This window comes from Enoplosus armatus, chromosome 23 (assembly GCF_043641665.1).
Source record: "Enoplosus armatus isolate fEnoArm2 chromosome 23, fEnoArm2.hap1, whole genome shotgun sequence".
Classification (NCBI taxonomy): domain Eukaryota; kingdom Metazoa; phylum Chordata; class Actinopteri; order Centrarchiformes; family Enoplosidae; genus Enoplosus; species Enoplosus armatus.
The window spans coordinates 12,634,201-12,646,402 of record NC_092202.1 but is presented as its reverse complement, the minus strand read 5'-3'; the positions used below and the strand labels follow the sequence as shown (position 1 = coordinate 12,646,402).

General features: G+C 45.0%; 1 protein-coding gene across 6 annotated transcripts in view; it reads left to right on the top strand.

Annotated features, from left to right (window-relative positions):
• The window catches only part of nlgn2a (neuroligin 2a), a 95,793-nt gene extending 86,722 nt beyond the window's left edge, over positions 1 to 9,071 (top strand). For all 6 annotated transcript variants that reach the window (XM_070929409.1, XM_070929408.1, XM_070929412.1 and 3 more), the window contains 5 exons: positions 1,795 to 1,980; positions 5,342 to 5,607; positions 6,455 to 6,608; positions 7,548 to 7,914; positions 8,267 to 9,071. In XM_070929409.1, coding sequence (XP_070785510.1) covers positions 1,795 to 1,980; positions 5,342 to 5,607; positions 6,455 to 6,608; positions 7,548 to 7,914; positions 8,267 to 9,071 — 1,778 coding nt within the window. The remainder of the gene's footprint in view (positions 1 to 1,794; positions 1,981 to 5,341; positions 5,608 to 6,454; positions 6,609 to 7,547; positions 7,915 to 8,266) is intronic.
• Positions 9,072 to 12,202: the final 3,131 nt, after the last annotated feature.

Below are 12,202 nucleotides of genomic sequence, written 5' to 3'. Positions count from 1 at the left end.
TGCGCAAACAGCATTTCGTGTCACTTGTAAACACAAAAAACAACAATCATTACAATGAAGAAACTGGCAAAATCAAACCCCACAAGACCAGACAAAGTATTGAACAAATAAAGAATGCAACAGTGGTCCATGTACAGATGTTACATATGCAAATCAAGCATCTGCATTATACAGCTCACAAGCACAAGTACATGTTGAAACTGGAAAGAAGTCCCATTTCCAATCAGAGCACACTTTTCAATTCACATCTTTTCCTTTCATTTTGCGGTCTTAAAGGACATGGCTGGCAGTATTCTAAATTGTTTTAAAAAAGAGTCTAAATTATCAACAAATCCTCTCAAAGGACCAAAGCCAAGAATGTGTTAGTCTGTCTCTCAGTATGTTCTGATTTCCCTAACCTGTCTGTGGCGCGCAGCTCCAAGCCCATTTGTTCCAACTGAACATGTAAATAATTAAAAGACTGGTTATGAATATATATGCTTTCATTGTTTTAAAAAGTCATTTCAAACAGCTTGGCTCTGTATTTTTTAGCAAATGTTACTCAAACAGGAGTAGAAAATGCTTTTTTTGCATTTTCAGCTGTAGATTTATACACATTTCGTGCTCCAGTGATTGTTCACAGCAGCAGGACGGTGGACGTGGGATTGACTCAAAATAAACCACAGTGCAGTTCATTTCAATGAATGTCACCCAGTGCAGCAATTTGGCTCATTCATGTGTTCAACAATGGAGCTCCATGGCACGGAGGAAAAAGCTGCATACACAGGCTACACTTGGTCAGTGGAATCAAGTCATGGTTGCTTTTGGTTTGTCTGTGGGATTTGTAGACAACAAGACAAAATATAGAATGCCACATGTCTAATCCCAATCCCAATAATCCCAGTCTCAAACATTTTTCATCATCCAAAGGTTCTACATCACTGATATCCAAAATAGGACAAGAGATTTCAGATCATATTGGTTTCTTGTATAAAGACGTGTTTCCTGGAAGACATTTTGACAGCACAGGGATGAATTCCATTTAGCTGCTTCAGTCTCGGGGTCCTGGTATTGAGCATGCTGCCTCACTGTCACACTGCCACGGCTTACTGGGACACTTGAATAGAACAGTCAAAATGTCTGCTGTGCAAAAGCCTGAAGGTTACATTTTTCTACTGTAAAAGTGAAGGTTACTGTTTCTTCTCAAAATGTCATGGCCATAACGGTATTGATGAAAGACAGTTGTTTGTTCCAAAAAAATTAAAATGGAAAAGGAAGACACTGTACAATCCTAAATTCCAAGCACGATGTGTCATCATTTGTAATCCAGTTATGGGTGTGATTCAGATTAGGGTCACCTATATTTCTCAGAGAGCAGGCTGCCGTGCTGTAAGTGGCTTTGTGTAGAAGTCCCTGCTCAGTGCCATTAGACAGAGTAAACGTCATTAAGAGAGGAGCCGAAAAAGCAATTTCATCTCTCACTCCCTTTGCTTTCTCTGTGTACTGTCTGTCACTCTTTGTTGTTGAATGATGGTGTTGCACACACACACACACACACACACACACACACATATACACACTTGTTCTCTGCAGTCATGCGATTCCCTCTCAGTCAGAAGCTGATTCACAGGCTAAAGTAGGGAACATTTGCCAGACAGGTACTAAATACTAAAGGCACTGATGCGTACGTCATCTTGTCTCTCTTCTCTCTTTATTCTCCTCCCATCTCTGCATCCCCTCTTCCTCTCTATCCTCCTTATCCCTTTCCTCCCTCGCCATCTTCCTGCATCCATCTTTGTTTCTACAACTACCCAGGCTTCCTCAGTACCGGTGATCAGTCCGCAAAGGGGAACTACGGCCTGCTGGACCAGATTCAGGCCCTGCGTTGGCTCAACGAGAACATCGGCCACTTTGGCGGAGACCCTGAGAGGATCACCATCTTCGGCTCCGGAGCCGGGGCGTCCTGCGTGAACCTCCTCATCCTCTCGCACCACTCTGAGGGTAAGTGAAGACTGTTGCATTGTGTTTGTTTGTTTTCTTGGTACAGCGTCCACTTGACTTTAGAAACTCCAAGGTTCACACTGGTGATGGGATTCTCGGAATATCAAGAATTCTTTGCGATTGCTAATAGCCTGCCTATCATTCCTCATTAATCCCTGAATAGCCACAGTGCATATTTACATACCATCTCTGTGTATTTGTTCTACGTATGTTGCTGGAAACAGACCTCAACATTTTAAACTCAACAAAAAATGTATGTTCTTGTATTTGTTGCCGGAATTGCTTGTATTAAGCCTAGTATATAGTGTATAATGTGTTTTCTACCTTTATTCACCCTTTGGCTATGTGATGACCCATGTTTGTGGTCAGGCGGAAACTCAGCTAGCAGCATCCAGCCCTGAAATCGTTAAGTCCTGTGATGTTCGCTTGACACCTCTACCCTCGAAGGAAAACGCTGCTTGTCCTGTGAACTGAAGAATCTAAGCAGTCATGTGGCTAATGAGCGAGTCCAGGTTTGATCCAGGTTATGTCGTTCGTGTCTATGGAGGATAAATGACGCTGGAGCTCCAACATTACCCCACATTACCTGACTTGGCAAGCGCTCCTGGCTCTGTTAACGGTCCACTGCTCTGCAGCGGAGACCTCCGTCAAAAACCTACATCCATCTGACCTCATGCTCCCCATTACCAACAACACACCCCCAGGGCTAAGTGTTAACATTGCACCACCAAAAGAGAGAGGCCTATGGACCAATCGACTTTGATCTGAATTGAGATCAGCGTGGCTGACGACCCGCAGCCAAATGGTCACGCACTCGCTGCCTTTGATCATGCTGTTCTTGAAGCTGTCCTCCGCCAATCGTAACTCCTCTGTTCCCTACGCCGCTTCGAGGACTCTCCCTCAATATCTCTCTCCTCTATTCATTTCCCGTCTCACACACACAAACTGCAAAGGACAGAAACAGGGAAGAAATGGTGGGAGATTAGAGAGAGCGTGTTCACACAACCAAACATCTGTTTCAATCACAGCTCTGTGTGTGTCTATATGTGTGTGTGTGTGTGTCTGAAGCACCAAGCAGATCTCTAACTTTGACTCATTCTCTCTGTGTAGATGCGCCTTTGAGAACAAATGTGTGTCGTCAAAGCTTGAGCATGTGTGCCCTGCTGCTGCGTCAACTGTGTCCATTTAACACAGCCTCTATAATTACCAATGATGTCTGTTAATATAACCTTCATATTAACCCAGGCACACCCGACCTTTATTCCCTTATTGGCAGGTGACCCACTTAGCAGTTAGAAAGCTCCCAGTATTTATAGATTTATATCATGATAACAGTGGTCACAAATGGCTTGTATGAAGCACAAATAGAAAGCATGATGACCGTTTGAAAAGTTATTTTTTCCCTAAGTACGTGGACTGTACTTAGGAATTAAAAACAGGGGATTGAGGAGTTGAACAAGTTGAAGTTGAAACCACCACAAAATCTGGTACGGAGACAGAGCATTACTTAAAAGCATACTGTAATATTTTGGGAATAGCGGACTGATGCCTTAAGTACGGAGCCAGAGTCAGGACGGTTAGCCGAGCTTGACATGAAGACGGGAAGCAGAGGTTTCTTGACGAACAACAGTTCATCCATCCGCCCTGTACCAGCGAGGCTAGCTGTTTTCCATTGCTTCCGGTCTTTGTGCTAAGCTAAGCTAATTACCTCCCAGGTCCGTACTTAACGTACAGACGATGATTGTGGTTTGCATCTTCTCGTCTAACTCTTGAAAACTACGTGAAGAAGTGTATTCTCTAGAATGTTACTTTTCATTTAAGTCATTTTATTTCTCAGATGGCCAGACTTTCTGTACACTGGCTCTCTCCACTCTGTCCAAAAGCCACCAATGCTTGTTTGTTTAGTTTTACATGGCAACCAGAACTATTGACTGTCATTGTAGTTTAATCATTAAATCATTTTCAGGGGACCCCCACTTTAGCAGCAGAGGGACCCTAACGGTTGGGAAAGCCAGTATTAACCCCGTGTCTCCTGTTGCTGACAACCAACCCCCTCATACTGCCACCTGTCCGTTCTCATGCCTCCGCTTTGTCATCACCCCATCGTCATCATCGTCCTCGTCTTCATCAGCATCTAACGGTGTAACATCAGCCCTCTAGACGCCGCCTGTCTGTCATGCCCCCCCTCCCATCTCCCCCCCCAGCCAGGGATGCCAGGTAAGGAGTCTGTCTTCCCCACCCTCAAGAGACACCCATCATGTCAACAACACAGCGTCACAAATCAAGCCCGACAGCAGGGACGTACAGGATGGATGGCAGGATGAAAGTGGCAGACAGGATGGAGGGAGGGGTTGTAAGTGATACTGATATGATGAAGGGTGGGGGGGATATAGAAGGGAAGACAGTATCCATGGTATCCTTTCAACAATGTGGTAATAAGATGGTTGAGGGACAGGAAATGCTCTGACATGGCATATCAGAAAAGAGAAGTAACCAAATAGAGGAAGGTACTGAGGAGGGAAGGTAAGAGGCACTTAGTGACAAAGAAACTGATTTTGAAGCCGAAAGAAATAATAGCCACCTCCCACCTCTCCCTGTCTGTCTCTCCCCCTCCGCCTCTCTCAGTGCAGATATGTAGGTATAGCTGTTTCCAAGCTACTTCTTACTATAATTGATTTCCCAGGGAAAGGAGGCTCTGCGGCTCTGCTTAATAATTAACTGACCAATCTTCAGCCCAGGAGAGGGAAGGGAAAGAAAAAAGGAGCGCGAGAGGAAACGAGTGAGGCAGGCGGCCCCTTAACGAGCCACTTGAGTGGTTCAAACAGCACAGGACAGGCAGAACTAAGGAGGCAGAGAGAGGAAGACAAAGAGGAAGAGAGGGAGGGAGCAGCACAGCTAGAGAGAGTCTGAGAGAAGAAACAGCCAGCACAAGAAAGAGGAAAATGGCTCTTTTGACGTCTCAGATGAGCTTATTCCCAGTCCTGCCTCTTTTTTTTTCTTTTTTTGAGCTACAGCACCAGAGCATGCTCTATCTGAGATGCTTTGGGTCTGTAGTCCCATCCTGTGTCTGCCAGCTTTGCTCCAGTGAGAATGGTTAGATGAAATAAGTCAAAATTGGTAGGTTTTTTTTTAATAAAGGGAAATTCGAAAAGTGGAAAAAGAGAAAGTGATATGTGATTTGCACATCAAGTAGTCTCTCTGCATCCCGTCCTATCCCAAAACTGAAGTCAGACAACTTCACAGAGCTCCGTCCTGCCTGCAAAAATACTAAAAATTGGGAGGAAATGCACATGATGAGTGAGATCACCCACATTTTAGTACACTAATATAAATACCCCATCTTTTCTGTCTGTCCTTTCAGGTCTGTTCCACAGGGCCATAGCCCAGAGTGGAACGGCCATCTCCAGTTGGTCTGTCAACTACCAGCCCCTCAAGTACACCAAGATCTTAGCCCGGAAGGTGGGCTGCACCTACACGGAGACGGCCGACCTGGTCGACTGTCTGAGGCGCAAGAACTTCAGGGAGCTGGTGGACCAGGACATCCAGCCAGCTCGTTACCACATCGCCTTCGGCCCCGTGGTGGACGGAGACGTGGTGCCAGATGATCCTGAGATCCTCATGCAGCAGGTGAGGGTCTGGTGCCGGTATCAAAGGTGACATCAAAGACATGGTCTATTGGGCAAGCGGAGTGACCTGAGCTGTGATGACACACCAGACATGTTTTTCCTGACTGCAAAAATATTGTCTTAATATTGCACATATTGGGTCTGTTAACTTGCTCTTATGACTCACAGCTGAAGTCAGTGTGTTTAATTTGAAAGTCATTTTGTGCAATAATGGAAATCTCTCACATAAAGGGGGGGGGGGGGGGGGGGGGCAAACAGAGAAAAAAGAAATAGAGCTCATCACAAAATAACAATTCATCCAATGGCATTCTATATATTTGAGATGATGAGGAATACAAGAAGTCTGACTATTGCAGCTGCTTTTGTATTAGGCTACCAGACTCTCTTATTAGAGCCCCAAAATAATTCATAATCTGTAAGAAATAATTAGAGGTGAGCATCAAAAGGTTTCTGGCTGATTTGACGGGTGAAATGAGCCACATCCCAAAGCCTTTAATTGAGCTCTGGTTGTGATTGAATTGATACTGTAAAAACTCCACAAGATCGCCACTTATAGGTTGTATTTTAGGGTAACATATGGCAGTATTTAAACAGAGAAACTAGATTTCTCAACCGAGCTTGTAGTGGTGGACCCACAAGACAAGATGTCCATTAATACAAAGAAATGATACCCTGCAGATTTACGTTTGTCGGCATAATATCACATACAAAGTGAATGAATCTGATTACAGATGAACACACAAAACAAAATTGTATTCAGCAGCATTCGAGGTTGTAGTGTTTTTAGATTTGTGACATGTACAGAGACTGAGAGCACTCAACGTGTTCTTCCCCTATTGCACCACCAGGGGGAGTTCCTCAACTATGACATGCTAATAGGAGTGAACCAAGGAGAGGGGCTGAAGTTTGTGGATGACAGCGAGGACAACGACGGCATCTCAGCGGCAGCATTCGACTACACCATCTCTAACTTTGTTGACAACCTCTATGGCTACCCTGAGGGTGAGGAATGCCAACATTATACTCTTTTCAGCCTTGAATGTCTTCCATATTATGTCCTCTACCACCTCTCAGAACTTTGCAATGTTAGGAACCCCATTAGATGAAATCTTCATGGGGTACACACACACACACACACACACGCAAGACTGAAATTAAAGGATAAACTGTCAAAATAAAAAGAACATATAGTTATAAAAGTAAACAGCACAAGTTACTACCACAATACGATAACTTATACATATGACAGTAGATGTGGCAATACACATTACAGAAAAAGAGGTGCTTCATTTTCTGGTATTTGACTTTATCATATGCTTTCTACAAAAAATACATCAACAACAACTTGTCCAAAACCACAGCTCCCAGTGGAAATGCAAGTCACTAACATTTCATGGGCAAAGAAAGAGAAAAGAGACAAAATGCGAGCCGAGCAAAGTGTATCAACCAAGAGGCATACTAAAGAGGTTGCCTATCATCGAGATTATCTTTCACCGTGGTGGGTCTGTGCTCTGGCCTTTGAGGCTCTGTGGGCACTAATGCTGTGTCTCATCATCCCCCAGGCAGCCAGCTCCCAATCACAGTGCTGTTGTTCCTAACAGATCAGCCTGCAAACCCCTCACAGCGGGCCGTAGTCAAAATACAGACACATTTGGATAATGCAGTCACACTCCCTCTCAAGTGCTTGTCACTCATTCTGCTCTCCGAGAGGCATATTCTCTCTTTTGCCCTTTGTGCCGCTCCGTCTGTCCTGTCAGTTTCTGTCTCAACCACTGTATGTCCCTCACACATACATACAACACAGACGCCACTCTCATCTCTCAAAATGTTCTATCTCTGTCATTACTTATCTCTTAACTTACCAGTATTTTCTTCTTTTTTCCCTTTCCCTTTATCATTTTTTTCCTTTTCCCTTTTCCCTTCCTGCGTCTTGTCCTCCAGGCAAAGACATCCTGAGGGAGACCATTAAATTCATGTACACAGACTGGGCAGACAGGGACAATGGCGACATGCGAAGGAAGACACTCTTAGCTCTGTTTACAGACCACCAGTGGGTGGCGCCAGCCGTGGCCACCGCCAAACTCCATGCCGAGTTTCAGTCCCCGGTTTATTTTTACACGTTCTACCACCACTGCCAGACCGAGACACGACCCGAATGGGCCGACGCCGCCCACGGGGATGAGATACCTTACGTGTTTGGCGTGCCCATGATCGGTGCCACAGACCTGTTTCCATGCAACTTCTCGAAGAATGATGTGATGTTGAGCGCTGTGGTCATGACTTACTGGACCAACTTCGCCAAGACTGGGTAGGCCTGATGATTTTATTTCATAATCATGTAGTTCTATTTTTGCTCTGTGGTGCGACTACAGGACTAACCAGCTAGTGTAGGGCCTCTTCAGTAATAGAGTAGAGTAGAAGGGTCTTTCTGTAGGTTTTGCTTCCCTTTGTGTATCTATTGTTAGGGGCTGATCTCACTAACCAGATGTTTGCAGAGTTGTTAAAAGTTTAGTGCCCTGTCTCACTTTGCTGTAAGTTCATAAATAAAAACTTAAAAAGGAAAGAAAGGGGTGTTTTCAGTGTTTAGATGTCATCTTAATGAAGAAATCTTTGATCCAAATTGATTAAAACCTTGACTTGAAACCTCTGTCCTCCACCAGGGACCCCAACCTGCCAGTTCCTCAGGACACCAAGTTCATTCACACAAAGCCTAACCGCTTTGAAGAGGTAATCTGGACCAAGTTCAACTCGAAGGACAAGCAGTACCTCCATATTGGCTTAAAACCTCGTGTCAGAGACAACTACAGGGCCAACAAGGTAGCCTTCTGGCTGGAATTAGTCCCCCACCTCCATAGTCTACATGAGGAGTTCTTCCCCACCACTACCCACAGACCCCGGCCCCGAACACCTGGCCCTTGCACCACTCGTCACCCCTACCCTACCTTCCCCTCTGATCCGGAGCCTGAGGGTTCGGAGCGTCCACACCAGGACCTATTCCCTGGAGACACCCGGGACTACTCCACTGAGCTGAGTGTGACGGTCGCTGTGGGGGCATCGCTTCTCTTCCTCAACATCCTGGCCTTTGCCGCCCTTTACTACAAGCGTGACAAGCGGCACGAGATGCGACGCCACCGGCTGTCTCCTCAGCGGGGCGGTCCCGCCAACGACCTGGCTCACAGCCAGGAGGAGGAGATCATGTCCCTGCAGATGAAGCACTCGGAGCACGATGCTCACCATGACATGGAGCCACTCCGGCCCCATGACATCCTACGGCCCGCCTGCCCACCTGACTACACACTGGCACTGCGCCGTGCCCCCGACGACGTGCCGCTGATGACACCTAACACCATCACCATGATCCCCAGTACCATCACCAGCATGCAGCCTCTTCATGCCTTCAACACCTTCCCCTCCACTGGCCACAACAACACCCTGCCCCATCCCCACTCCACCACCAGGGTATAGTAGGGACTAGCCTAACACAGCGCCACCTAAGGACCAGAAAGTCTGGCTACTGATCTAGAACTGAGGCCTCTGGATGTGGGCCTTTGTTCTGTTCTCTTATTCTCTTGTTTCTCCAAAACAACTCCACCTCCTCCAACATGTGCTGTCAAACTTAGCAGCTCCACTGGTGGCGCGTGGAGAAGCAACTGAACTGCATGGCAGCAGATGATCAGTTTGGGGGTGATTTAGATCTTTCAAAGATACTTTTTTCAAAGAAGGTCTGCTGTTTCCAGACTAAAACCCCCTGACATTTGTCAAAGGGACGAATGCTTTTCACCCCTTGCTGTTTTCCCTTTTTTTTTTTACTTTGGCGTCTTCTCTTTTTTCTCTCCCTGGTGTGCTTTGTGCGTATATTGTTCTCTTTTCTACATCTGTGTCTTATCCCTGCTTTGTTCCTCTCATTCGACATGTGATTCTCTCCTACTCCCAAGCGCTCCTTTGCTCTAAGGATTCATAAACTACTGGGCCGTGGGAGGGGGCATAGAGTACATACAGTAATCATATAGCTATGAAAACATTGATATCTGATACTTTCATTCTACCAGCATTCTTGGTGCCAAGTATGTACTACTGTGTTTGCTTTCTCATCGAGGGAGAAAAAAAACTAAAGAAAATTTTAGAGTATTCCTATTTGCTGTCAATTAACAGATGCTGTGTGTTCTCATGACAAAGTGCCAAACTGGCCCTCGATTGTGTTTTTTTCTTTCTTTCGTCTTCTGTTTCTTTCTTTTTTTTTTGAATCATTTGTTCAATTGTTGTTTTTTGTGGAAAGATTTTTTGCTGAAAATATAGATATAGAGAAATGATATTATATATAGTTATATATAAATGTGTACAAAGGAAAAAGTATATAAATGGGCTTTCTCAGTGGGATTCTATGCATGAATTATTTTTAAAGATGATGACGGGGGGAAAGGACACTGTATCTGTCAATGCACGTTTCCCAAATCTAATCAAATCATATCGGTCCACTTTGGATATTTTGGTTTTTGTTTTACCTCACAAGAACAAGAACATCACAGAAAATCCAGTAGTAACCCAACAAATCCTCTTTACCTCCCAACAAACATTTCTTAAAAAAAAAAAAAAACTGATCCCAGAAGACGGTAGTGTCAAAGCAACAACTGTGAACATACTCTTCCATTCATTCTCTCCTTCATGATGTTATTTAGACGTATTTCTCCTACCAGGTGATGCAGCACGCCAACAGCAAGCCCATCATCCTACAGTAGCGACTTTTTCTTTCCGTCCGTGTGGAGATGATCGTTTTTTTAGGGTACGTGAGGTGCCAAATCTGTTGTTGTAGCTTGCCTGTACAGAATTATTTTTGTATTTCAGTGAGGGTGAGAAACAAAGCAGAGACAGGCAGCCTTTGCTCTTTTAAGTACACCTTCCTTCTCCTGTCTGCACCCCTATTTCCAGCAACATGCATATTCTGTTTGATGTGTGCCTGTGAGAGAAAGAGTGTGTGTGTCTGTGCGTGTGTGTGTGTGTGTGATATCAGGACTGCTTCACATAGGCATAGGTGGGCCCTAATTAGACAGCAAAGAGATAGAGAGGCAGACAGACAGGATCACCCCCATGGTAAAAACTTAGACTCCAAAATGAGCTCCTTTCTGCTGCGTACCCAAACATCCCGCTCCGTATCAACATCTCCTCCCGTCCCTACACTAGCTTTATATTCAAAACAGACGCCCATAATGCGGTGATCACCCATAACTCCCCCGCTGTCACCACAAAACACCTGACTTCACTGTGTCAGCGCCATTCTACACAATTTCTGACCTCAGTTCAGCTCTGCTATTATCCTCACATTCAAGGGTTAGTTCACTAAGCTAGTGACTCTTTGTGAGCTCATCAGTTGTAAATTAAACTCTAAGCACACTGAGGGTAACCAGTGGGCCTTCACGGCCTGCAAGATGAAAAGGGGGCTCGGATCTCCTAAACAGGGTAAAAGCAACACAGTTGACAGCTGCTGTCTCTGATTCCGCTCTTTTCTTTCGGGTGAGAATGTGCAGGCCTACAGCTCAGCGATGCCCCCCCCCCCCCCCCCCCCCTCCGATTCACTGCTAAGGATCTCAAACATGGGTCATGAGTTATACTGTGGTTAACACAGTATGTTAACTGAACTGATGTGCTGTTGTTTGAGCCCACAGGAACACATGGTAGCCTACATCCAGTATGGGAAAAGTTAGTCACCGGTGCTGTCTTTGCTTGTGCTCTAGCTTTAGCCTGTTTGTTTGTTTTCTATTTTATTACTGCCTAACGGGGTGGTGAGGGAGGGCTGGAGGGGGAGAGATATACCTGGCTGCTCCTGTCAGAGATTTTGTAAGCCCACTGAAAGGGAAATGTGCACAATGTAAAACACAAAACAACTGACTTGGGTGTGCTGCAGGTGGATAAATGCTGTGCAACAGATGATGGACAGAAGCGCAAGGAAAGGTGCACGCTGTGGAAAAGAGACTTTGGGAGGAGATTGGAAAAAGACTCACAGCCTTAAATGTAGAAATCAAGAAGAATCAAAAGAGAGGACGAACTGATCACTAGCAAATAAGGACATTCAAAGGCTTGGCCATCTTTCTACCCACAGTGTTTGCCAGGAGGATACCTTACTGATCTGTCCTACGGAGGATCTGATATGTCTGATCAGATCCATATGGACCCTTTTGTACTCACTCCTGTGGATAAGGAGGCAGTGAGGGGTTGTGAAGTGAACCTCACCACAACACAGCTACGGTGACACCACTGGAGGTGAAAACAGAAACAAGGTATTTAGTTTGGTCTGTTCTTTTTCCTTGTCTATTTTATAAGCTAACACTGGAGGGCGCCATCGTGACAGATTCACTGCAGTCGGCCCACTTTGAGGAAACTGGATGTGTGAAGAAAAATACCAAACTGGGTGGCAGGACAGAGACAGACACGTCTGGAAGAGGATCAAAACTGTACATTTTCAAGTGTAAGAATCAAACAGACAAAATATTTGTAAATATTAAGTTTCTTGTTTGTTTTTAGTTTTTCTTTTTTTGAGTGAATGAATGAAATGCTTATTTTGTGACAACAAAAGACAACAGGTGCAGTTTGCCCAAAAAAAA